Source organism: Pezoporus occidentalis, unplaced genomic scaffold, assembly GCF_034315485.1.
Source record: "Pezoporus occidentalis ecotype Australia unplaced genomic scaffold, CSIRO_AGI_Poc_V1 ctg175, whole genome shotgun sequence".
NCBI lineage: Eukaryota > Metazoa > Chordata > Aves > Psittaciformes > Psittacidae > Pezoporus > Pezoporus occidentalis.
In genome coordinates, this window is record NW_026913586.1 from 132,691 (window position 1) to 158,019 (window position 25,329).

At 43.8% G+C, this 25,329-nt stretch overlaps 1 protein-coding gene across 5 annotated transcripts in view; it reads left to right on the plus strand.

Moving 5' to 3' along the window:
* The window catches only part of WDPCP (WD repeat containing planar cell polarity effector), a 158,690-nt gene that overhangs the window by 132,431 nt on the left and 930 nt on the right, over positions 1-25,329 (plus strand). For 3 of the 5 annotated variants that reach the window (XR_009963986.1, XR_009963985.1, XR_009963987.1), the window contains 5 exons: positions 8,424-8,559; positions 9,868-10,004; positions 16,419-16,519; positions 18,034-18,062; positions 24,124-24,219. Coding sequence is in view for 2 of the 5 variants with exons in the window: in XM_062614283.1 (XP_062470267.1) it covers positions 8,424-8,559; positions 16,419-16,519; positions 18,034-18,062; positions 24,124-24,174 (317 nt within the window). In the remaining 3 variants the exon portion in view is untranslated. Of the gene's footprint in view, positions 1-8,423; positions 8,560-9,867; positions 10,005-16,418; positions 16,520-18,033; positions 18,063-24,123; positions 25,094-25,329 lie in introns of those variants that run through there. The other 2 variants (XM_062614283.1, XM_062614284.1) reach the window with 2 other exon arrangements.

Consider the following 25,329-nt stretch of genomic DNA (forward strand, 5'->3'; position numbering starts at 1 on the left):
GAAATACTCTGAAACAATCTGTCTGGCTAATTTCTCATGTTGGTTGCTTTTTTTAGGCACCAACATAGTTGCACAGTCATCAACAACCATTTTCCTTTCGGTGCATCCTTTTCCCAAAGAGGGTATGCCAGTCAGGTTGTCTTTGTCAAAGGTCTTTACCTGACATTATTTCTGCTTAAACCATCAGCATGAAATAACTTTGGAAAGCATTCCTGCTCTGTCTAACACCGAAAAGCACTGATGGAGCACAAAGAGAAGAGACTTCAATGTGTCCTGCTCCATTCATAGCAGATGAGAGTGGCAGCAGAGGCTTTGTCCTGGCTTCTTTGGAGGAGCATCCCAGTGAAGCTCAAGGGAACTCAGTCCCACGCCCCAACTTAAGCATGTCTGGAGCATCCTTCATGGATGGTATTGCTCGTCCCTGATTCTTTTCAGTTCCCCTAAGTCAATGTATGGGATTTATTCTGGTCCGTGTTTCTCTTGTGGGGGAAGGAATGCCTGGCAGTGAGAGGAGAAGGTCTGGCACAAGAACTTACGTAATTTCATTTTACCTGGTGCTGTCTACTTCACTTTCAGCAGAAATGGAGGAGAGTTACTGGGATAAGCCTGTATTTTATGAAGCTTTCTTCTGCTTTTCCTCTCCTCCAAACTCATCCATGTCGACTGCTGCACAGAAGACAAAAATTCAGTAGTGACCTGGGACTTGGGAGAATACAACACCATGGGAGTCATGGCATCAAGAGAGCTTTTTCTTGCAGCTAACAGAAAAAGCTCAGTAACAAGTCATTACTTTTGGGGTCTGTTTCTTTTTTTGGAAGGGGGGAGCTAGAATTTCTGCATGTGTTATCTCATATTGCAGAAATTGAGACTTGATGGGTACTGTATTATTCTTTTGGACCTCAATCACTCCCAAAGATTCAAGATGAACTCTACCTGCCCAGGCACCAGAGTCAGTGCCCCAGGGAATTTCTTCATATCTAAAGGATATGCAGGATGTGTACTTGCATGCCCTTGCTGCCTCTCAACTCCAGCTGTACATGCAGTTTTCCTTTAGGAACCTGTACCTCCAGTATTGCAATATCTTTTTCAGTCTCTGTCATCAAGAGTTTAAATACAGTTCAGATCGGTGTTAGTGGCCCAGCTCCAAATGAGGAGAACTGCTGCAGTTCGTTATCTTGACAATTAACTGGTCTGAGGCAATTCCTTTTGAGAGAGATACAATTAGCTAACTCTTGAACTCCAGCCTTGCTCCAGTTCTATGACATAGTTATGCACCTGCTCTAAAAGTGTTGATATTACAACTAAGGTTTTCCCACCTGTAAACGTAATTCCTGCACTAAGATTCCTTCATGCAGCTGTGCCGTGCTGTCCTCGTGCCACTCTCATACCCCACTGGAGCATGAGATAACAATGCAGACCTCATTTGGAAAGGACTCTGACCTCAGCTGATTAGAAACAGGCTGTCTGAAGACCACAGTGATCTTGTCGTATAGCCTCTAGGTAAGGGTCAGTGCCGGGGTCCTTGTCACAAAACCACCAGAAGGGCCTGGCATGGAGAGTGTTATATCAAAGAGACACATTACCAGTTGTCCCATCCTCTGTTTTGAGTCCAGCTTCCTGGTCCAGTGGAAAAAGGCAGCTTTCCTACTCCCAATCCACTGTGTAGAAAACAGCAGCCCATGCAGACCCAAAATAGAGAAAAAGAAAGCATCCTTCTAATGGTGTTTTCTTCCTGTGATTTAGGCACGAGTTTCTAGTTGCAATCCCTCAGTCCTTATATACCTAGTGAAAACTTGAGTTGTCATCAAGTACAGTACCCCTTCCTGACCTGGACAGAAGCTGTTGCTCCAGGAAAGTCAGGGACCTCCAGCCTTGCCCTGGTTCCCTTCACCTTAAGGCCTGCAGATGCAGCTTCCTTCTGCCTCTTTCTACCAAGCAATGAAAATACATCCACAGCTAGACATTGTTCTTCCAACCCAATATGGGCAGATGCACTTCTCAGCCATTTCCCTCTGGAAAACAACTCCTTCTGCCCTGCAACCATAGCTCACCTGTGGGCATCATCTTCCCTTGCACAACAGCTCCCAGGTGCTGAAATATATCCCTTAACCATTGCTTTTGGAAACTCTGTTTGGGATAGAGCTGTCCTGCAGAAGGCTTGTGTTTGTCTAGAGCCTCTTTGTATGGATTTGGTGTCTGGGAGTTTCCTTGAGCTCTTCTTTGAACTCCAAGCCTTCAGCATCCAAAACATTTAACCCTCAATTTCTTTTCTGCTTTATCAGTTTGGCCAGCTTCCAGCTGGCAGCATTCATTTGCAGCTTTCCATTCTGCATCTTGTGTTTGTAGATGTATTTCTCTTTCAATTAACCCCCTGAAATGGTTTTCTTCTCCCCTGAGCCTGCCTGCCTCCAGTCTGACCGGCACATATCCCTGCTCTGGATGCCTGAAGGGCAGAAGCCAGGAGCAGAGACGCTTGGTCCTTGGACTGCAAGTGCCAAGCAGAGGGTGTGCCCCACACATGGACGTCACGAAGAGCAGCTGAAGGAACACACAAGTTCGGCAGTGCCTGCTTTGCCCATTGTGGGTTGGGGCTTGCAAAGCCGGAGGCACTTCTGCTCTGTAGAGTCTTTAGAGCATCACTTACAAATAATCAGGTTTTCCCTGCATGCTTTCGCTGAGATACTCTGAGGCATGCACCCACATTTCCACTGCTGCATCCCCAAACCAAACAATGGGAATGTCTCTGCTCACCAGCACCTTTTGCCCAGCTTTCTTTTAGAACAGGTATTTCTAGGTAGTCACTTGCAATGAAAAGAAGGAAGAAAAAAATAGACCTGGTCCAAAGTACCACTTACCAAACAAAGAAAATGCATAGTCACCAGGAATGTCCTCCCTCCTGTGCCTGCTGTAATTACTGAGCAATAGCAGCCTTAGGTTGCTCATCCTGCGTCTTGGCACTCCAGCTTGTTAACATGCATCCGCAGAGGCAGAGGAGAGCCGCTTGCTGGCTGCCAAGATTACAAGGCAAACTTCACATGGTTTCAGGGAAACTGATAAAATCTAGAGGTGCAAGATCTCTATTGCTGGGACACTAGTCAAGCCTTTGAAGTGAAAGGGCCTGGGATTGAAGCAAAGCCTTGGTTATTCAGCCTCTTTCAGCAACCCGTCACAGCTTAGTACTACCACATCTGGTTCATGCTGTAAGAAACACCTTTAACACCCCCCCCCCAAATTAAATAATATTGGCACTGCTAAGGTAGTTCTAAGAAACCTGATTACTTAGGCTCCAGGGAAATATAAAATCAACCATTCAGCCTATACAGTGGTTAACTTAATTTTGTGTGTGATTTTCGCAAAGCAAATGAGTAGCAGAGATTGAAATCTCAGCCAGAACTGGTAAAGACTTGGCATTTCCATTTGCAGGAAGTTTTAAACCCAGGTTTCACTGCAAGCTGCAGCAGACTGCTGTGTGAAATGTAACTGTCTATGCTAAAAATTGAGTTGTTTATAAATGTTGACGACTTCTTTAGTTTTATCACACAACTTTAATTCCTACATTTCCTGTCACACCCATTGAAACAGTTTTGCTGCTGCTAATACACCTAATATCCCATTAGTGAAATAATGGCATGTTATGCTGCCATTAAGGGTTGCTTCTACTTAGTAGTGATTGAAGTGCCTTATCTTCTCAGGTATCAAATTGTTAAATTACAACAAAAATGGGAGACATTCTGATTTAATGTACGTTTTCCAGATCTCTCAGCAGTAACAGCTGTTCTCAGTGAGTTTTAGAAGTACTATAAAAACAATATTTTGACAATTTATCAAATTAAAACATGTCAGCACTGGGAATTAACAAAACAACACCAAAATAATCTAAAAGTAAGAAACTGTGGAAAACTAGGCCAAAAGAAGCAGAGAACTTTAGAGTTACATTTTTACACACACACAGACAAAGCTGTGTGGTTTTGCTGCAGGAATTTGTTGAAACTAAACAATTTTATTGCAATCTATTTCTTTAGAAAGACGTTTTCTGGAGAACAGTTGAAGCCAGAAAAAAAAGAGCTGACGATGCTCAAATCAGCAATGGAAGTTCCCACTAATTTTGATACCAAAAGAATTTTTACCCAGTGGCTTTGGAAATACCTGCGTGTGGTTTGAGAAAACCCAGGATAGAGTTAAGGTGGAGCAGCCAGAAAATGTATGAGATCATGCTCAATATCATGCCTCCTGCAGCCATCATTTGCCTTAAATTTAAACAAAAAACAAACAAACCCCCCTAATAAACTGGCAAAAGCTCGAGTTTCATTTCAATAGGTCAAAATAAAAAATTAAAATAAAAAAAGAAGTTAATGCATGATAAAAGGAGATACGAACCTATTCACATGGAAATAGCTATTCAAATGCCTATTTTAAAAGTGTGATTGTTTGGGTTATTACTAAACTATACTGTTTTGCAGCACTCACTTTGCTTAACCATTTGCATTTCTTCAGACCCTTGATTTGTTTCTTTCAGAAGAACTCTACTATTTACTTCTTTCTTTAAAAAAAAGAAGAGCAGTATGTCTGGTCTGTGTGGTTCACTGGGAGTTCATTGGGATATATTTGCAAAATAATCCTGAAGCAAAAAAAAAATGGTGTTTTATCTTTGGAAGGAGTTACATTTTTTGAACTTATTGAATTTTTCAAAGATCAGCATGAAGACTTCTGATTAAATGCTTGCTTCAGCGTTTTACAGGCTTCTTGTGTCCCTGTTGCCTAAGGAGGTCGTACATGACGATTGCTCTGTAAACATCAGATTGTACAGAATTGGTTCTGCATACCATGCCAGGCACACAAAGAAGAAGTCAAATGGCTTATCTCTCTCTTATCAACTAGTTTATTTTTCATGCCCCAAAAAAAGGACGCATTTTTACGAGAGCAGCTGCTACTTTCTAAATAATCTAATGGCTTCTGTTAAGTAGAGCTGTCAATTTTGCAAACAATATTAAAAGAAGGTTTTCATTTTACCATGTCATTGCACGTTTTAAAATGCATTTTTATCCCTGAAAGTCCGGTGGAGGATACTGGAGAATGGAAACAACTTCTGACTTGCAGACACAGATCCAAAAGAGAATAGATACGGTTAAAGAATGACACGTATGTAAGCAGGGAAAGGATGAGATCTCATCAGATGTGTATGGCATTCAGAGAGCATCCTGCTCATGAAAGCATAGGAGAACTTTTACAAGGCTTGTAAAGAAACATTTTGGCTATTTCAGACAGTTGCTAGATGTAATAATAGTAGCTTATAAGCAAATTTTAGAAATGCAGAATGCGCATTGTGTGGTTGTGTGTGTACACCATTATGCTGATACTGATCATGACAAATGGGATTTTGTAGATAAAGATTTTTAGCACACTATAATTCACATTATTGCATCTAATAAATTAATGATGAAACGTTAGCCACGATACCAACTCTCAAGTTTTTAAAATTCAAATTCCTAGATCCTCACATGATAGGCAAATCTTAGGCTAGAATTAAAAAGAGCAAGCCTTTATTGTGTAACAAGCCAGAAGATTCCAGAATACCTGAATACAAAATATAAGGTGCAACTTGTAATAACTCCAGTGTTAGCACAAAGTAAAGTCTTTATTAAACATCAAGCCCCATCCAGAGCCCTTATTCAGATGTGAGGACCACCACCCTCTCGCAGCTCTACGATGCTGTTGCCAAACTCCTTTCCTTTTTTCATTAAATGTGGGATATGTTGCCTCTGGTTTGGGAAGGGCTGTGTTGTTTAAATAGTATTCCTTGCACATTTATTTTTCTGCTGTAGCATTTCTCACAGGGAGTGCAGTCCAATGTCCCACAACAAAAATTGTTTATTTCTTTACTCTAGAGCTTGTATCTGGTGGGTTTGTGGCTTTGAACCACTGCTGGCATCTGATCCTATCTAACATTCTACTGCAACACTGCAGTTGTATACCAAGACTAGAATAGGTTCAATCCTCATAACTTCTCTAAATTTAAGGTCAGTCTCAGGTATTTAATTTAGATATGAAAGTGCAAAGAAATTTATTTGCACTCCTGTGGCTAAGAATCCCCCTCATCCCCCGATTTTAACTACAAATGTGCTTGTGTATGACAGACTGCTCTGTTTTACATGAGGTCCCTATGGATCCAGTAGCATTATTTAATAGGGTATAGCTGTACTGCATCCGCAGAGCAAAATATCAAAGTCAGTGGCACTGGTTATAATTTCTCATAGCATTCATATATTAGAAGTGTGCCATGTGAGGACTGGATACCTCCAAGTTGTAGCCCACTCCATGTTACAAAACTGCTACGTCCCACCAAAAGCATGTGTATGAGTTAGTTACACTGAAGTGATTGATATGAGAAGTCTGTGGTTTATTCAGATCTGGTTCTCAGCAGGAATAAGAAAATATAAATTAATGGTATGATGGAGAGAGATCAAGACAAAATTGCCCAGTCCTATTTTGTTTCTTTTTTTCAATATACACTCCTTTCCCAGCGTCTCTCAGGGTTTTATGTTCTGGAATGCCACTGATCCTTGGAGCTAGGTCAGCCTCAGCAATGTCTAAGGAGAAGCCATAGGCATATACTGATGAAAGTTTGTAAGTTTAATGGGTAAGTTCTGTAGGCCTTGGACATTACTGAGTAGGTGGAAAAAGAAAAAGAGAGGAAAATAAGATAAATTACACCAGCTTGACTCACACTATACATCTTAGCTTTGACATTTAGAAAACTCAAAGGTTTAACAAACATTTCCCTCCTTAAAAGGTGAAGTGAACAGGGAGGCCGTTCAGGACCAAAGATTCAGTTCATAGGAGGAAGCCTGGCAGCGAGAGCTGTGCTCTCAAGCAGAGGTTGTCAAAGTTTGTCCCACAAGAGCTGTGGTGGATTTTGCCCATGCTACACATCAATAGGAATTTTGTCTAAGCCCTTTCCCAGAGTTCTTCATGCTTTTCACAAGCAGTTTCTTCTTTTTAAGTTCTCCATATCGCTACCCTGCCATCATTCTCTTGGCTGCTCACTCTGCATCAGGCTCCAAGAAGAGATCTCCAGAGAAACCTACTTTACTTGCCTTGGAGTTGAATTTCCTAGATGTAGAGCATTGTTCCTACTCCTTTTTCTCACCTCCTTTTCTTCTCTCTCGAATTTTTATTCAAGGTAGAGGAGAAATTACACCAAGACCAGTTTAGCTCCTTTACTTATTGTAATGTGGTCTGCATGCTTGGAGGTGTTTTGCGCCTGACCAGGTTGGTTGTTTTTAGCAGTTTCCCACATTGCTCCATGTGTGGGAAACAGCAGCACAGGCAGAGAATATCAGTTACCTGAGAAAGCCAAATCAGCTGCCACACTTCACCCTTTCTCACACCACAGATGCTAATAATATGTTGGTACATGAAGAGTAGAAATAGTCTGCAGCAATCTGACAGTGTTAGCTTTTTAGGACTCGGAGGTTCAAAAACATTTAAAGGTAGATTTGCCCTCCTAAGCTGGTGAACATTCTGGGTCTCCAGCCAAAATGTAAACTAGCAGTACGGCAACGCTCACGAGAGTGTTATATTCTTTGTGCTGCCCATGGTGTTGCCATGGGTATCGTGGAGATTAGCTTATACAGGATCTGGGAGGGCAGAGAACAAGGGGAGAAAAACAGGATTAAAAAAGGAAAAAGAAAATAAATGCAAAAGGGTCTTGAGACTTTGAGAAAAATCTTTTAAAGTCTTTATCTGTAACAGGATTTTTTTTCCTTAATCCAAACTCTGCTGGCCTGTGGTTTGATTACTTTTTTTATTTATTTATATTGAGTCTCACACAGAATATGCAATTCCTCATCTGTATTTTTAAATGGTTCAGATATATTCTAACAGTTCCCTTCCCCAAAGGGCTCAGGCTGGAACTTTGCAATTGGAGACCCTTCTTTCACCTACCTGAAGACTTAGGGTCTTGATTGTGAATCAGAATATTTTGAAACAGAGCTAGAAGAAGTCCTTATTTTTAAAGGAAGGAGTTACACATACCCTTGTGGCAAACACTCGAATTGATAAGACTTGGACCTGTATGGCAACAGTGAAATACTCACATGCAGCAGACCTTGGCAGCCAGCTGGATCTTCTGTATTTGACAATTTAGAGAAGGCATTTCCTCCTTGCTAACTAAAGCCAACACTCACTTAATTTCTCCCTTCCAAAGACTCTTAGATGTGTTATTGTTGCTGGTCATTAGCTACTTGTCCTCCTTTTCAAGGGGAAGACTCAAAGGTGAAAACCGCTTAAGCATATGGTTTTCCATTCAATTTCATCCTTTACAAGAGAGGACACCCTTGTCCTTATTAACATCTAAGTTGTCAACTTGATTGGTGCTTTTAAATTAACTAAGCCTGATATCATACCTTGATTCATCTTAACAGAATTCCTGGGGCAGTCAGACGAAGAAGACCCGTCTCGGGAAGCTTTCATTGACGGATCTTCAGAGCGCAGAGGCAAGCACAATCCACCTGCTCCCTGTCTGGCCATCAGACCACCAGCACAGAGCTGCTCCCACAGGTGAGCAGTGCAGGAAGGGGCACACAGGCAGCTCATGTGTTTATCAAAGATGTTTTGTAAATCCTGTATTTAAAAACAGAAAATGGGAGGGAGGAACAATTAACTAAAATACTTTTGAAATGTAAGTTTGATATTCTGAACTTAACAACCTCAGTTGTCATCTGCATCATGACTATAAACACAATAAAACATTAAAACAGTAAGCAGGAACTAAGAAGAATGTGATGGCCAGGAGGACAGGGCATGGCATAGCAATCTCCATTTTCAAGTTAAATCATTTGGGCAAATATAGCCTTCCTTGATGAATGTACAGAAGACAGAAATACAGCAATGGAAATGCAGCAAATGAACAACTACAGTAAGCAGAACTTTCAAAACCAGAACATGATCTTTACAGATTTCTGTAAGCTCATCACTAGCCTGCAGTCAAATCCCTGGGATGATCTTTCCAGAGTGTCCTTCCTCCAAAGTTGATTAGAACCTGGAACTTACCTATTTTGAGAGAAACAACAAGTTTGATGACTGTTGGGGTTCTTTTAAGTGCTTTTATTGCTAGTGAGTCGGCACACCACCTTGCAACGGCTGGGAAATTAGAATGAAACAGCTCTTCTGCAAAGATTAAGAAAGCATTTGTTTCTCTTACTTTTCTTTATTCATTCTTGATAGAAAAGAAACAGTTATTTGCTCCCAGTGAGTATATAGATACACTTATTTTTATTTTCTATACCTACTGTTTGTAGAAACATTTTTAGGAAATCTAGTGTAAGTACAGTATTGAACTCCCACATTGACAAATCATCCTAACCATTTGTATATAAGTGTGAACACTCTGTGAATGGCCAAGAAACATATTTCTTCTGAAAAGCTATGTATTACCTAGTTTTCTGTCTTTTCTCACATGAAGAGATTGAGCTTTTGCAGTATTAGATATAATATCCAATATACCAACTGCACGCCACTAGTGGAATACTTATTTTATACATAGCCTACACCGTTTAGGGTACAGAACACCATCTAAAGCTGTTGGAGATACCTGATGGATTTGGAGGTGGTGCCTGCCTTTAAAACTATAGCACAAGATTACCTTGTCTTAACTTTTGGGATAGAGGTAGCACCATATTGGTATGGGTAAATAATAAAGACAGTAAGATCATGCTGGAGACTCTACTTGACCACAGACAACTTTCCAAGTGCTCCAATAAAAGGAGCAACTTTAACAGTGCACTAGAGCAGAGGCTAATCCCAGCATGCCATGATCCCAAGGTATAAACAAGCTATCCTCCCTTCAGCTCACCTTTTCCCTTTCAGAGCTTGCAATGACTCACACATCTCTGGCAATCCCACGTTTGCCTTCATCAGGCATCTTGGGAGAGAGATTGCCCAGTTCAACTTCGCTCCTACTCCCAGGCAGCCTGGTTTGACCATGTTCACCTGTGCCTGCCCAGGTGGGTCAGCAAAAGTTGCTGAGGCTCACAAGTGGCTCCTTGCAATAGCCAGAGCTGCTTGAACTGCTGGGATTTCCTCAGGCTTTAGTTTGCCTCTTGCCAGGTTGGTGACCGTAAAGCAAGCTCCTCGTCCATGCGACCATCTCCTCCTCCTGCTGACACCTAGTGCTTACAGCTGAACTCCCTAAGGAGAGGACTTGAGGTTTTGGTTGCCTCTTGCAGAGCTGTGAGGGAAAACTTCTCATGGTTCCCCTGGCTGGCCGCAGTCACTTGGTGCCTGCCAACATGATCTGAGTTTTAAAGGCACTCCTTGTGACAGCACCAACTGGCTGGGAAGGTCACCTGCTGAGGCATAGGTGACTCCAACAACCTCTTCTGTGTGCTTAAAGAAAACCCACAGACGGTTACAAGCACGTAACTGTGGCTTGTGTTTTGCCTCCAGTTTCACAGTTTGTTTTCTGTAATTACATCTGATGCCAAGTCTGCAGCAGACTTCTTCATGTGAAGAAATCTGTATAAAGAAGGAAGGTTCTGAATGTTAGGAGCCTACATAAATAGGGATGTTCTCAGTTGGGCAGTTACTGCAGTGTATCATCTCTGTGGACAAGATACTTCAACATTACCAGAGAATCAGCTCCTAATCTGAGACATCAGCACAGGACATGGTTTATAATGGGTAGATTTTTACTCAGCACTTGAAGAAAATTGATCCAACCTGTGAACCCCAAATTAAACAATATTTGCTTTCTTCTGCCTCAGTGAATTTACTCAAAAAATGGCAATAATAGTGCCTTACTAAAATTCAGTGAAGTTTATGAAATCACAGCTGTATAGTGCTTGTAGCTGAGCATCTTAGCGGTGCGCAGCAACATTATTATTCTAACCGATTTCCTACATCACAAATTCATATCTGACATTTCCACTGTCCATTTCTTCCCAGCCTCCAACTACTACCTGCAGTTTCAAAATCAATAGTCAGGACACATTCTCACTCCTGTGAAGGCCCTTCATCATTCGTTAGCTTGGTCATTTTTTGTTTCATTATTGACTTTCTCCATTTCGCATGCTGTTTGACGCTGGTCTTTGGTGTTTATGTATTCAGCTCACCGGTGAGATAAACGTCCATCCTGAATAATTTCCTGTTTACTTCTGAAGTCTTTCCCCTCAAGAGAAACAAAAGAAAATCCCATTTTTGTAATAGATTTACTCTGTTCCCCAATGGCATGCACAATGCAGCCTCCTGTCTTGGCCAAATCACTTCAGCCATGCTTTCTATGTATTACTGCAGGCAACTTGTTGATTTGCCTCCTCAGCATCGTTTAAATCCTTGAGATACTGTCTCTGAGGACTTGATCCGTAATCTGGCATGCAAGCTTAGTCTTTAGCTTTTGTTTGCTTCTTCCCCTGCATGAAGGCATACCATGACTTCCTACAGCAAATGTCCTTACTGGTGATGTGACGTCAGATCAAATCTGGGATCCTGAGCATTGCTCCAAGTTTAATGCGAGGGAATGTACTGCTGTTCTCTTTCTGACCTTCTGGATGCTCACCAATGCTGATGGTTCATTTCTGTTGTTATCTGGCACAAGTCTGTTCTGGGTCGCAGATCCATCTTGAAGCCGAATGTAACTGAAGAGTTGAATCTGCTTTGAGGAGAGCATTGGGCCAGATTACCTCCAGAGCTCCCTTCCAACCTAGAATAAATCTGTACTTTGCCAGTAGAGCATCAGTGTTTAGTGTCATTAATCTTGCTATAAAAAACCCACAACCTCATCCATACAAGTTAATTGTAAGTCACACAAAGCCAGTAGCACCACTGATGCACTTGGCCTGCATGAATTCAAGTACTCCCAGGCTCTGCTGTCTTCTGGGTAGCAGTGGTTCCCCTAATCAATATAAAGCACCACAACGGGACTGTAGAGATGTTCAGCAAGTGCACTTGACAGCTGTTCTTCCTTCTTTTCCAGCATCTTTTGTTGTCTGCCTGTATCTTTGTACCACCAAACCTGTGAAATCAATTGACCTACATGACCACATTTCTAACACTAGCAGCCCTGCCAGACCCAGATACTGTCCCAAATCTGTATCTCACCCAAGTTTTTGGAAGCTCATCTCTAGCACATACCTAGACTTCTTTCTTTCCTGTATTTCAACTTTGACAGAACCTTTGTTTTGGGACAGGTGAGGTGTAATCTCATGAATTACACCTAAACAGAAGCCCTGGGCAAGGACCCTGTGAAGACTAGCAGAAGATGTTACTGTTTAACTAACTTAATAAATCTTGTTGCTGATGCCCTTCAGGGACCCTGGAGTCTGCGTATGTGTAACAGAAGGCTAGTTTGGATTGATTAACAAATCACTTCAATTAACTCTTCCTGTCATCATCTCCTTTGCCTAACAAGAAAAGCTCATAGCCTGGGACAGAGACAGAAAAGGGACAGAAAAGGCTGGAACCAAAATAATCATTCATAAAATAGTCTTAGAGTTTTATTTCTTTGAGATCTTATTCTAGACAAAGTCTGACTTCTCTTCTTGCCTTGGCAGTCAGAAAGGAGAGAATATGGTTTGAGACTAAAATACGTTTTACAGAGAAAATTGGCTTAACTCCATGGTATTTCGTGAAGGTAGCAATAGTGTGGCTGTCAGCAGAGAACTGTAGTCAACTTCCCGAACTGTGCATACACACACAGAGTAAGTTACGGGCTATAAAGATTGCAGAAGAGCACTCCAGATCGAGGCATTTTATCTGCTGCATGAGTTCTTCCACTCTGACATGAACAGGACAGTTAAATATCACCAATGCACAATGCACAGTCCAGTGAATAATTTTACAAGACAAAGCTGTCATCTCTGGCTTACATTTGCCACTGACCACTTCTATTCTTCCCTTCCATGCCAGATACGTTATAGTCTAGTAGTTCTTGTCTTCTTAGTACTCTTGTTACCTCCTTATGGAAACGTTTTGATCAGTATAACCTTTTTGCTGCTTGTAAATGAGGAAAATATTTTCTGAAGGTATGGATGTTGTTGTTCAGAGGACCAAGGTAGCATACCAATCCTCTCAGCAATGCGTTAAAGGAACTCGTTGACTCCCTGTGGGACAGCTTATTTCTGGATGAGTCAGCCAGTGACTGTGTCAGAATTTGGCACATAAGAGTCAGAACAGAGCTATATGGGTGCGCTCACTCCTCAGCCGTTGGCACTGGTAACTGCGGTCAATGCGTCATTCTGTCTCCATACTATAATGCATTGAGGGTTTAAATACCTTCCATTTGTTGGTAGTGTCAGGAGGTATGTGAAGCTGGGTTGGAGGCTTTTTTTTTTTTAGCTTTTTCCATCCACCTTGTCCCCATCCCTCAACCCATAACTACTCCTATTTTCACTGGGATATCTCTGCTTTCAATACACGTGATTAGGATAGAAGGCAAAAGTATATATCATCACAGTGGTTTTTATCATAAAACTTTCCTGTTGCTTATGTACTTAAAACACATGTTTTTCTACTTTTATAGAAGTCTTTTATTTAAGCTCAGAAGCATGTTTGTATATTTCAATTCAGTAGCATAATTGATCAAACCTCAGGAAGCGTTAAAACTGCATGCCAGTTTCATATCCGTATATATTAGTTATTAAATCAGTGTAAAGAGAGAGAGAATTAGACTTATCCCACTGCATCCCCTTTGGTATGTTATGTAAAGAACCCATTAAGCAGATTTCTTACTTACTCCACTGTGATGCGCAATTAAACAAAATAAGCAGTCATCACCATTATGACACCTCTTGTGTTCTTCCACCATTAGTTGTTATTTTCAGAAGTCTTCTTTAACCACAAAGCAAACCTGGTCTTAAAATAGCAGGAATATAGGCTGAGAAATACAGTCTGCTGTGGGTCCAGGAGTAATCCTACAAGCTGCTCTATCTGTCCTAGCAATTTTCAGTTCCAAAGTAACTCTATTAAAAGGCGATGTGGTATAGGAAATTCATCACGGAAGTGGAATCCAGCAGCTCAGCAGTGCTAATCCTGCCTGGTTGCTGCACCCTCCCTTCTCATACTTTGCCATTGCCCAGCCCTGGTGAAGGCAACAGGAGCTTCACGTGCATCCAGAACGCGACAGCAGGCAAATAAATATGTGTGGCTCTGTGCGAAGTTGCACTCTCAATTTCTACATCTGTAAAACTGAGATAATATGTTACTAACTTCAAAGGGATGTTGGGCAAATTAATTACTCCGTGTGTGTACAGCACCTTGAAAATACAAAATTAACCCTTATTAGCCCGTAAGTACTTGAGACACATCAAGGTGTGCTCTATGGCCTCTTGATTCCAGACAAAGGTCTTCTTGATTAAATCAGGTTGCTAACGTATTAACACGATCGCACACTTGAAGAAAGAGAAATTTGGAAAAGCAGTTTGGCTTCATCACATGAGCAGCGTGTACACTTAATGGAAATTTTTCCAACATTCACAAAACAAAGCAAAATCAATAAAATGTCTGCCAACTGTTCCACTGAAAACATTTTATAATCTATAGCGCTGAGAATCCCGGGCCAAGATAAACCAGCATTGCTGACAGAAAATACTGACAATTATTTTACATTGATTCAACTTGGCCCAGCCCAGACTGACCTTGTTTATTCATCTCAGTCTCTTAATTCACATTAACTTGGCATCAAAATGGGACATGTGGCATGTGAGCTGAAGACCCATTTTTGTATCTTAGACTGAGATAAATGTGGCTCATTGAGTACTTCCAGTGCCTTGAGCTCTTAGGTAGATTTATATGCATTAGACAGAACTGGTTAAGTTCCTTTTATCCCCGCTGGGCTTTTCATGTCTGTTGACTGTAAAACTAGAAGCTCAGTAGAGGTAACATCTTCTTCTAAGCCTTCGGATATACATGAAATCCTCCCAGTACTGGTCAATTTTAAAGACACATCCAAAGAGGATGGAGGGTTTTAAGCTCTTTTAAAACATAAAAATAGACGGGTTATGGCAATTTGGCAGCCAAAAAAAGCAATTTGCAGGTCTTGGCAGAATCTGAGGCTGTGTGTAAGAAAGCTGATCAAGACACTACAGAGGAGATAATGGGGTCGAAGAGCAGAAGGATCCCTCTGATTTTGCAACCAGCATAATCTGGTCTCCAATGAAGTTTCTTAGTTTCTTTTGCTGAACCAATAAAGCTTAGTGTGATGAGAGAGTTGCATTACTGCAGCTTAAAAATGTTTTCAGGAAAGCTGATGAGAAGAGTTGCTTTTAGTTGCTTTACAGATGCCCAGCTGCTTGAATAGCTATCTCCTGACTGGCAGTGTGAAGACAAAGGCACAGGGAAAATCTGAGATTTTTCTTTCTTTAATTATTTATGTTCTCATCAGTAATAAAGGGCTTTTTATGCCTGGAGTGTATTATTTGTATTATCAAAGCCGAGTGAGATTTTACACTTGGGCATTTAACAAATTACGCTGCACAAAAGCGTTCACATTTTCATTCTCACAACTACACTGCTGTCATATCTGAAAGCCACCCTTGAGGAAAACACTACTTGAGTTAAACATGACTATGTCCATGGAGGAGGAAAAGCCACCCAAATGAGGAGAATTCCCCCCTGAGGGATTCCCAGCTGGCCTGGTAGGAGAGGTTTAGTTTATTTTCTCTGTTTGACTCATTCTCGCTGAAGGCAACCCTCCCTTGGACTTTGCCAGGCACTTGGCAATTTGCAGATGGCAGGACAAGCAGTGAGTTGGCAAGCCAAAATAGCACAAGATGGCCTCCAGACTTCCAGTTCCACTGCCTTGGGAATGGATTGTCTTTCCACACGCCTGCATAAGCAGAGGTTAATGATGAGTGAAGAAACCAAGACTGGCAAAACCAAAAAAAAAAGGAACAAAAAACCCCATCTGCATTTTCTGTAACGCATGCCTGGTGTTTTCCTCCCTGCAGCTCCTTTGCAACTTGGATTTCAATGATGGAAGTGGTGTGGGGACAAGGCTTAACTGAAAAATCACAGAAAATCAGTGCTGCCTTTTGGGTCTGACATCCTCATCTCCCAGCATCCGCCCGACTGCCTGCTGCAGTGCCAGGCGTGTGCGCTACGTGCATTGCACATCCCCAGCCTGTCCTGTTTAACAAAACATTAATTGCTCCAAAAAACACCAGCTTTACACTGTGTCTTTGAATGACAGGATGGTGCTAGAGCGACTGCACGGCCAAATGAGTGATCCTGGTGACACTCAGTCAACAAACGTACTGGCATCTGATAAAAGAGAGCTACAGTTTATAGCCAGGGAATTACACAGGCTGCTGTGTACTTGAAAAGATAGAAAGCAAACAAAACAGCCTTGCTCTGCTATGCAGTGTCTCCCCAACTCTTCAGCCCTTGCTCCCTCCCCTTCTATCACTTCTGTTTTGTTTTCAAAGACCCACCAGCCGCAGGCAGGCAGAGGACACTGAGTGTAAGCCTGGAGCGGACGGCCGCGCCAGCTCCCTGGTGAGGAAACCCTTTTCCGGCAGCCAGGAAGGTAAGAGAAGAAGTCTCTTTCAAATATGCATGAAGGGATGAAGCTAGAAATAATGGTGATTGATATCTTGAGAAAGAATTTGGATCTGGGAATTTAAATAAGGCAGTGGTATTGCGGAGTGAGTTTGGTTTGTGTATACCTAGCAGGGAGAGGCATAAGGACTCAGCTACCAGCTCCCACAACATAGAACGTATCGACTGATTATTGGAATCTCCTTATCTTGCAGTGCAATTCATGTTTTGACAAAGACAGGGAAAATGTTTATTAGTTTTGGTCATTGTTGCTCTCTTACTCAGTGTGCAATGGCCAGCAGCAGAGCCTCACCAGTTGCATGGCTTGTGAAGCAGTGTTTTACACTACTTCTGCAGATGGCTCTGGAGTAAACAGATGCGGCTGTCTTGCTTTGGCAGAGTTCGGTATCTCTGCTGTAGCAGCGTCAAAGTAGTGCAACAGTGTAATAGAGGAGTAGTCCAGCACAAGAAAGTCATGGTTAAAGAGTCATCCTGTAAAGTCAGCCAGGCAGGGATATGTCGGTGTATTTGCATAAGGGGTGAAACGAGGATTTTTATCTTCTGCCTTGTCCAGGTGTCCCATCACTATACTGACAGGTATGCAGGAACTGAGCCAGACTCCAGGCACACTGACACGGAAAGTCAAGGCATAACTGTGGTTCCTATAGCCACAACTGAAATAGATAGTTTCAAACAAACCAGCTACAGGTGCGCTTCCACATTACGGTGAAGCTGAACTAGCAACTTGCCACCATCAAAATGGGAAGGTTCTACTCCCCCCTTCCAACCTTCTTTTGCTCACATTCATAGGATCACGTAGGGGACCACCACCATATTAATCCAACCAAAAAAGGATTGTTTTCTTTCCTGTTGGCTTTTGCCCATCCCCTGAACAAAACTGCTTTGCCTGGGGACCAGGGAACACCACAGACAGCACCAAGTGAGGGGCAGAAGCACATTGCCTGCAGCAGGACTTCTTTTTGATGTTGGCAGCTGTTAATTCGGCTCAAGCTGTAACATGAAGCCTCATCCTCAAGCACCTCCAGCAGCAACCTGACAGCACACGGGCTGCAAAGACCTCCCGGACACAAGACAAACAGGCAGGCAGCTCACCACCCCACAGCTACCCTGCTGCAGGTGTGCTGCAGCCACAGCTCCGTCCCACTGTGTGCATCCCACACCTGCTACAGCTCCCTACAGAGCTGAGACAATGCGGGAACCCCAATCCTTCGCCAGCCTCATGCCTCCACACTGCCCTATCCACAAAAATCACTTTTGCTTTAACTTGATGTACTGTTTGAGGGAATTCTCGCATCCCACATGTATGGACTTGTATAAACAACGTATTAAAAATTGTAATTCATCCATTGAATAACAGGACATAAAATAGCTGCTTCCTATCATAAAAGTGAAAGAGTTACCTAACACCATGCCCTTGTCTGTTGGGGTTTTTCAGTGAGTTAACTGGAATGTAAATAACATGGTGATCTTTCTTTCTTGCAGGAAATCTGAGAGCAGTTCCTTCAGAGCAGGTAACCCATTTCTGATTTATTTTTTTATTTCTGCTTATTATTATTTACTCTATATTGCAGCTTCCTGAAACTCCCCGAGCCTGTCCCTGCAAGCTGTCTGCCTGCAGGGCTCTCACTGAAATTGGTAGAAATGCTCCTATACCACACTGCTAGAGTGAGGCTTCGTCTGCGGCTTTCAGCTGAGCGCAGCGCATAAAACTTGAAAATTAGTATTATTTGATGCTTGTTGGATGGGACCTAAGAAAGAACTTATTGTCCTCCATCCATGTTCGTCTTACATGAGCTAGCCGGCGCTTGTATTGGCGCTTTCATGCATGAGACCACAGTAAAAAGGGGTGAAATACTACCCTATGGTTTCATGATTGCTTTAAGCTGATTTTAAGGTGCTGCCAAAAAAGGTAGACCATCCCTTCCCCCACTGCCAGCCTCCAGTCCTATGTCCTCCTCCCTCTTCCATGCTGGCTCGGTTGCTCCTGTGCTCACCAGAACAGGAGAAGAAGACCTCACTGTGCGCTTCAAGACCCTACCTCTTCCTCCAAATCCCCCATCTCTGTGGGGTTATTACCTCCCAACCTGGTTTGGTGCCCCAGGTGTTTGAGTCTCAGTGGGGGTGCGTATAGAGTGCGTACACAGGGCGAGCCTGTCTCCAGAGCTGATGAGTCAGCAGCACCAACGCACTCCTTCAGTTCCACTTTAAAGGAAAAACATGAAAATATAAAATAAAATTAATAAAATTAATAAAATAAAATAGAATAACATGAAATAGAATAGAATAGAATAGAATCCAAGCTGTCTCGTGGCAGCATGGATAAAGGCACAAGAGTGCCTGTATTGTAGCTTCCTCCCAGTTACAGTTCTTGTTGAAACTTTTATTTTTGAGGCTGAAGCATTCAGTGTTTGGCCTCAGTACAAATAGATCATTAAAAAAAAAAAAGTAGAAAGGAAATGCTTCAACCTCCCAGCAGAGCAGGATGGCACTTACTTACTTATTTCTTTCATTACAAAACCAGCCCGTGCCAAGTAAAATCGTGCTCTAAGAGCTGTTCTACCAGTCCCGAAGCACTAGAGAACAACATGCGCCAGCCCCACCTCTGCAGCCTCCCGTGGGCCCCTGCGCATTATCTCCGGGTGGAGGATGGGGAAAGGCTGGGGAGCAGGTGACAAGAGTTCGCTGTGCTGTGGTCCAGCTGGCAGGAAAGCACCATACTCAAAAGGATGTCTTCGATGGCCTTCTGATGGCTTTGGTGGCCTCAGGATACGGAGTAAAGTAAAATATAGCAGCAGTGATGGTCTGGAGACGTTGGTAGGATTCCTAGGTTTGCAGCTGGGTCATCCAGAAGTTATCTACTCCTTCCCTGAGCTGTGTGTAAGATGCTCCTTGCCCTCACGTAAGCAGCTGAATGAATAAAAACTGAGAAGTTAATTTGAAAGCTCTGGACTATCACAATAAAATCCATAAGCACACACATATAGGCTGTGTAATGAGAGTGATACAAAGAAGAAAGCTTTGCTGTCTCATCATTAAGGACTTACACAAGGGAGTGGTTAAAGCATCCTTTGGTTCCAAAAAGTTACTGCAGCTGAGCAGTCACCATTGCTAAAAGCTGGTGGGTCAGTGTGACCTCTGCAGCCCCAGTGTAGGTGCCCTGATTTCTCCATACACTGCAGAGCTGCTTGTGCACCTGCATCCTTGTTGAGCTGCTCAGTTTCTTGCAGGATGGAGGGAAAGGAGGCAGCAGCTCCGATGGAATGCAAAAGGAAATGACTTGCTGGGTAAGGGGGAGCCTGTTGCACGCACCAGTTTGTTTCAGAGTAGAAAAGCCATCCACGCAACACTATCTTTGCACTTCTGGGAATACATTTTCAAGGCCATTCTGTCCCGATTTAATGGTGTGTGAAAATTCAGAAGTCTTGTAGCAGTTGGGTACCAATGCAGGAAACAGCACCCAGCAAACCAAAGTAGCTCCTTCTAGCTGGACCCACCTCTGCCTTCAGTTCATTCCATTCCAATTTCCAGCCCAAAACTGCCATCAGCAGCAGCTCTACACCTGGACACCACCACCAGCCTGCTGCATCAATGCCAGCATTGATGGAGAGCCCAAATCGAAGGTCCCACTTTCACCCTCCTGCTCCTCACCGCTGGTGTCCCTCCACCACCACTTCCCACATGTTGCTTCAGAGGGAACCCTCACAATACCGGGCTCGGAGCCACACAAGGGGAGCACACCCAAAACCCAGCCCTTCTTGCATAGTCGATTCCGCAGGAAGATGTCTGCAGCTGCCCACAGCAGGATTTGCTTCGTTCCCTTTGCCAGTTTGTCGGCAAAAGGCCAAAGCCAGAAGTGACCTATTCCCAGTGCAAATGGCCATGGAGGCCTCAGTGAGGAGGTGTCCAACACAGACCCTATCTTCTGTAGGTCTATTGTAATGTGCATCTTCCTTGCTTGCTGCTGCTCTCAGCTATGAGGAAGCTTCTCCTCCCTGAAACTGTAAAGATCGTGCAACAAAATGTTCCCAGTCACCTGCCAGAGCAGCAAGGCTGTCACACAGCCAAGCAACACTCAAGCAGTTAAACAAGATTTGGTTTCTAAGGGAAAGCATTAGCCCTGCAGCATGCAAGAGATGTCTCAAAGGCAAGACCATGCTACCATGGGGACCACCCGCGTGACCCCAGCAGTGCTGGTGGCTTTGTGCTAGCACAGGGAACATGGATCCTGCGGTCCCTTGGTGCATGGGTGGTGATGGGCAAAGGCTGCTGCAGGTAGGACAAACACAGACTATGTGGCTTTGCCAAACTGGTTTGTGTTCGCCGCTGGCCCATCAGAGGAGCCCATCACTGAAGTTGAAGGTGGGACAGCATAAGTAGCTCTTAGAGAAGCAAGGATAAACTGCAGTTATTCTGACCATGTGCATGTCTTGATTGGGTACAGCTCTTCAAGCCAGAGGGGTGCATGGAACGAGAAGTGAACATTCCATCCACGATATTTGGTAGGGGCAGGATTTGATGTTCATGGTCAGTTCTGTCTTCCAGGAAAGGCTAGAGATAGGATGGAGGTAGCCTTGAGGGCCATGCTGCTCGAAACCCAGCCTGCTCTTGCTGCTTTGAGCAGGGTGGTCTCCAGAGGCCTGTGTTATTCTGGGATTTGATAATCTTGAGCAAACTAGGTTGGTCACCTGGTCACCCACCTCAGTATAAGACCCTTTGGTAAATGTGAATGGCAACTGCTCTGTTGTTTCTGGACTGGAAACTGATCTGATTTATGGCAATTTGAGATGCTGAAGCCAATGGTGCCTTGCAGTTACCAAATGGTTGTTTTATTATGTTAACACTCAGCTAAATACCTATCATCCAGAAAGCTTTTATGTGATGCTAGCCAAGGGAAACAAGGCACTTCCAGTGAAACGAAGCAGTACCTATGGATCCTAACAGGCATGTGCTTCCACGTAGCCATTCCTGCAGTCTGGAATCAGACAGTCTCTGCCTGAAAAAAACAGATGTTTGAGATAATTCCCCATGGCATTGCTCCTTTGTGGCATTGCTCTCTTTCCCACTTTCATCTTCTCCCACCTTCATCATGCCCTTGAGAATAATTCCCAGGAGAAAACGCGCAGCCTTCTGGGAGCAATACAGCAGCACAGGGAAGAGGTTTTTCTGTACTTCCCACTCCAGGAGGCTAAAGGGATCCTCCATTCTGCCTCAGACCTGAGGAGTCCGAGCAAACCACTGCCTCTATCCTGCTATACCTGCAGGTCCAAGATGCCTTTGTGGCTTTTCAGTTACAGGGTGTGCCTTCCCATATTGCTCCTCCCTTTGCCTGCTGGAGCGGGACCACATCATTACCATGCAAAGCCCCACGATCTGAGCTCTCCAGGGCACAAGTAGATGCTCTCCTGTCAGGATATTCATGCTTTCCTTCTCTGGATGACTAGGTGCTCATTACCATAGGCAGCAGCACTGCAATCCTGGCTTCCCTTGCTCCTGGACAGCCCTCTTCCTGCGCTGTGAAAATCAACTCTTGTCCAATTACTACAGCATCTTTTATTGCTGGGATGCTACATCAGAAAAGATGCAGATGACAGAAGAGGGTTCTAGTCATTATCGCTCCTCAGCCTTTGATTAACATTAAACACCTCTACAAGCTTGATGCCACATCACAGGCTTCCCACACGACACCACTGTGTCTTTAGTGTGACCAGAGAGGTTTGCAAATAGTTCTTTTTAAAAGTGTTTTTTTTAAGAAGCAGCTAGGTAGGTCTGCAGAAGCGGGCTCTTGTTAACCTCTCCCCGGACAGAGGCACGAAGCACGAATCACAAAACCCAGGTCAGATACCTTCCTGATGCACTCAGGACCCTGAGCCTTGAACAATTGCCCAGACAACCTGGAAGCCAGACATAATGTGGATTTTTTTTTTCTCCAGCCTGCATTCACCTGCCCAGCAGAAGCCCCTCTGCATCAGGCAGGGCTCTAGGTTAAAAAGAGCCACCCCTTACCTTCAGCTGCTGATGCTCTGCAAGGATTTACTGCTGTGGCTCCCCTGCAGAGACAAATCTTTCCTGGTTTTTGGTGACTCCAACAAGTGCCATTCAGAGAGTAAGGAGAGCCCACAGGAAGCTTGCAGCCACCCAGAAGCCGAGGCACATGCACACAGCTGATGGGGGCTGCTACAGAGTAAGGCACCTCATAACCTCCTTGGAAGACACTTGCCTAAGGAGCAGTCTTCGCAGTGAAGCTGTGCTTCTACTTTCAACACTGGAATAACGTGGTGGAGTCTGGGACACAAGCACTGGTTTGAATGGGACGTTGGGGGTGCTTTGTCATCATCTTTAAACTGCCTTCGAGAATTAACAGGGGGTCGTATAACGGCAGAGCCACCTCCTGCCATCTCCCTGCAAGGGAAGCTCCAAGCAGTGGGCTGGAGACAAACCTCCGTGTCCACACAGCGCCTGTTTTGAGCTGTCACACTTTACTGCTCCCTCCACGCTGAGGTAGGGAGGTTGAACACAGGAATGCTGTTTCAGAGGGTGATGTCTATCTCTGTGGTGAAATGCACATGCCATGAGATGGAGCTGCTGCTCTGGTAAAGGTTCCTCATGAAGCTGCAAGAGTTAAGGGATTTTTTTTCCCTCTTTCCTGAAGGTAAGGAGCAGGAGTCACTCACATGAGTCCCGTCTGCCCTCGTCAGTGCTGCCACAGCCTGACACAGCCCTGACAGCCACCTTCTGGGGCCGAGCCCACCCCGCCTTCCCACGCCAGCCAGCGTGTCTTGCCCTCCAAGGCAGGACAAACACACGTTTCCCTTTGTTTTCAGCTCCACACCTTGTTTTTTTCTTTGCATGATGAAGGGCTGGCTACTCATCTGTAATTCAAAAGAAAGCAATGACTCACTAGACTACAGCACTTTCCAAGGCAAAGTATTTCATGCATTTCGCAGGCACGCTAACCTGCCTTATGAAATAACCTCTATTTGTGGCACATATTCTCCGCATCGCCATGTCCTTTGCAAAACCAGAGGGCTGGGATTTCTACCCTGCACAGGCACAGAGCTCAGAAAGGGAATTTGTGCTGAAATCATGTATTTGCATTGTATGAGGAATGCAAAATGCCGTATCCCTGTGTAACTTTGAAAAGCTGGTTCTCTACCCACTGGTGTTAAGCCAGCCTTGTGGTGTTTGCAGTGCGTTTTAATTAAAAGGTAACAAAAATCTAAAGTTTCACTTTTGCCAATAAGCTTCCAAGTCCTGGGGAAGGGGGCTCAGGGGCAGGTGGAGCTCCCATCCCCTTGCATCCCAACCCCATATCCACCTCATGGGACATCATGAGCAGTCACTGGAGCTGCAGCCCCTGGTTTCCCCAAGAGCAGCAGGGGAGTGGCATTGCAAAAGGACATAAAACAGTCTCCAGCACTTTAGGGCTGCATCCTCCATTCCTGAGCCAAACGGGGGACAGTATCTGCAATTGTCTCTTCTCCATGGGTTGGGATGGTGTTTCAATACCCATGCTTCCATCCCTCCGCTCCTGTCCTGAAGCATGCCTGATCCTGCCTGTCTTGTGCCCCACAGGAGACTGGAGACAGCGGATCTCTCAAAGTCATACACTTGGGGCTGGTGTGACTGAGCTGCCGAAGCAAAGAAGGGGAAACTTCTTCACCAAGGTGGTGAAGTTCACAGGAAATCCTTCAGTGAACTTCCAGACAGCCCTGGAGCCAACCAGTAGCAGAAGATGAAAAACCAGACTTAGAAAATAGTCTGCCCTTAGACCTCTGAACTATTTCTGAGTTAGCACAGACGTGTCCATGCACACACTGCTCCATGTGTGCTTATGGAGGACAGTTTGGTGACATTTTCATTCTGTCATTCAAAGACAGCAAAAAAGCTAGTAATTACAGCTCCCCATTTACCATACAAATGCAACACTGAAGAATTTGGGGGGTGGTTCTTGGATGAATCCGTAAACTTCTCAGGAGAAAGTCTGTAATTCTCTATGCATTATATATTTTAACAATCTTCCCTTGGAAGCAGATTTGAATTTCCACTTCAGGCTCTGAAAACCGTCCTGTTGAGATACCAGCAGATAACATCTTCACTCAGGATACCTCTGTGAAAGAGCAGCCTTTCACAGTCGGCAGCATTTTTCAAAGAATGCTCTCAATTTTCATATCTAGATATATCATCTTAGTTGAATAACCATTATTTTGCCTTGAAAAAAAGATGCGGAGCCTCTTAAACATCATTCCATTGGAGTCCAGATTTTAATCTGCCTCCTCTAACCACGAAGAGAAAATGCACTGAGAAGGTAACGTAACCTGTTTCAGCCTTCTAGTTTTTCTGTCAGTGAAGAGAAGGGTGAGCATCGCTGCAGGTCTTTCTTCCCACCATTTGATCAGGTGCAGCTTGCACTGATGCAGATTTTTGAGTTCTACCATAGGCATGCATGTGGGTTAAGCTGGAGTTTTTGGATGGCTGCAACCCAAAACTGGCGAGCTTCTTGAAATCAGTTTTGTATGATGAATGAATCTGTACAATGAATGGACTGAAAATAAAAGCACAATGTAAAAAAGTCAACAACACAAGCCATTAGAAGTATTTTATTGACAATTGTTCTGCATTCACCCAAATAAAGTATATCCGTGCTCACTGTCATTTCCCCTACGAGCCAAAATCCTGCTGAACTTCTACTCCACAACAGGCAATTCTGATCACACGAGAAAAACTCCCAGGCCATTTCAGCACTTCATCCCCACCAGCACCTTTCCATGAGTACATTTG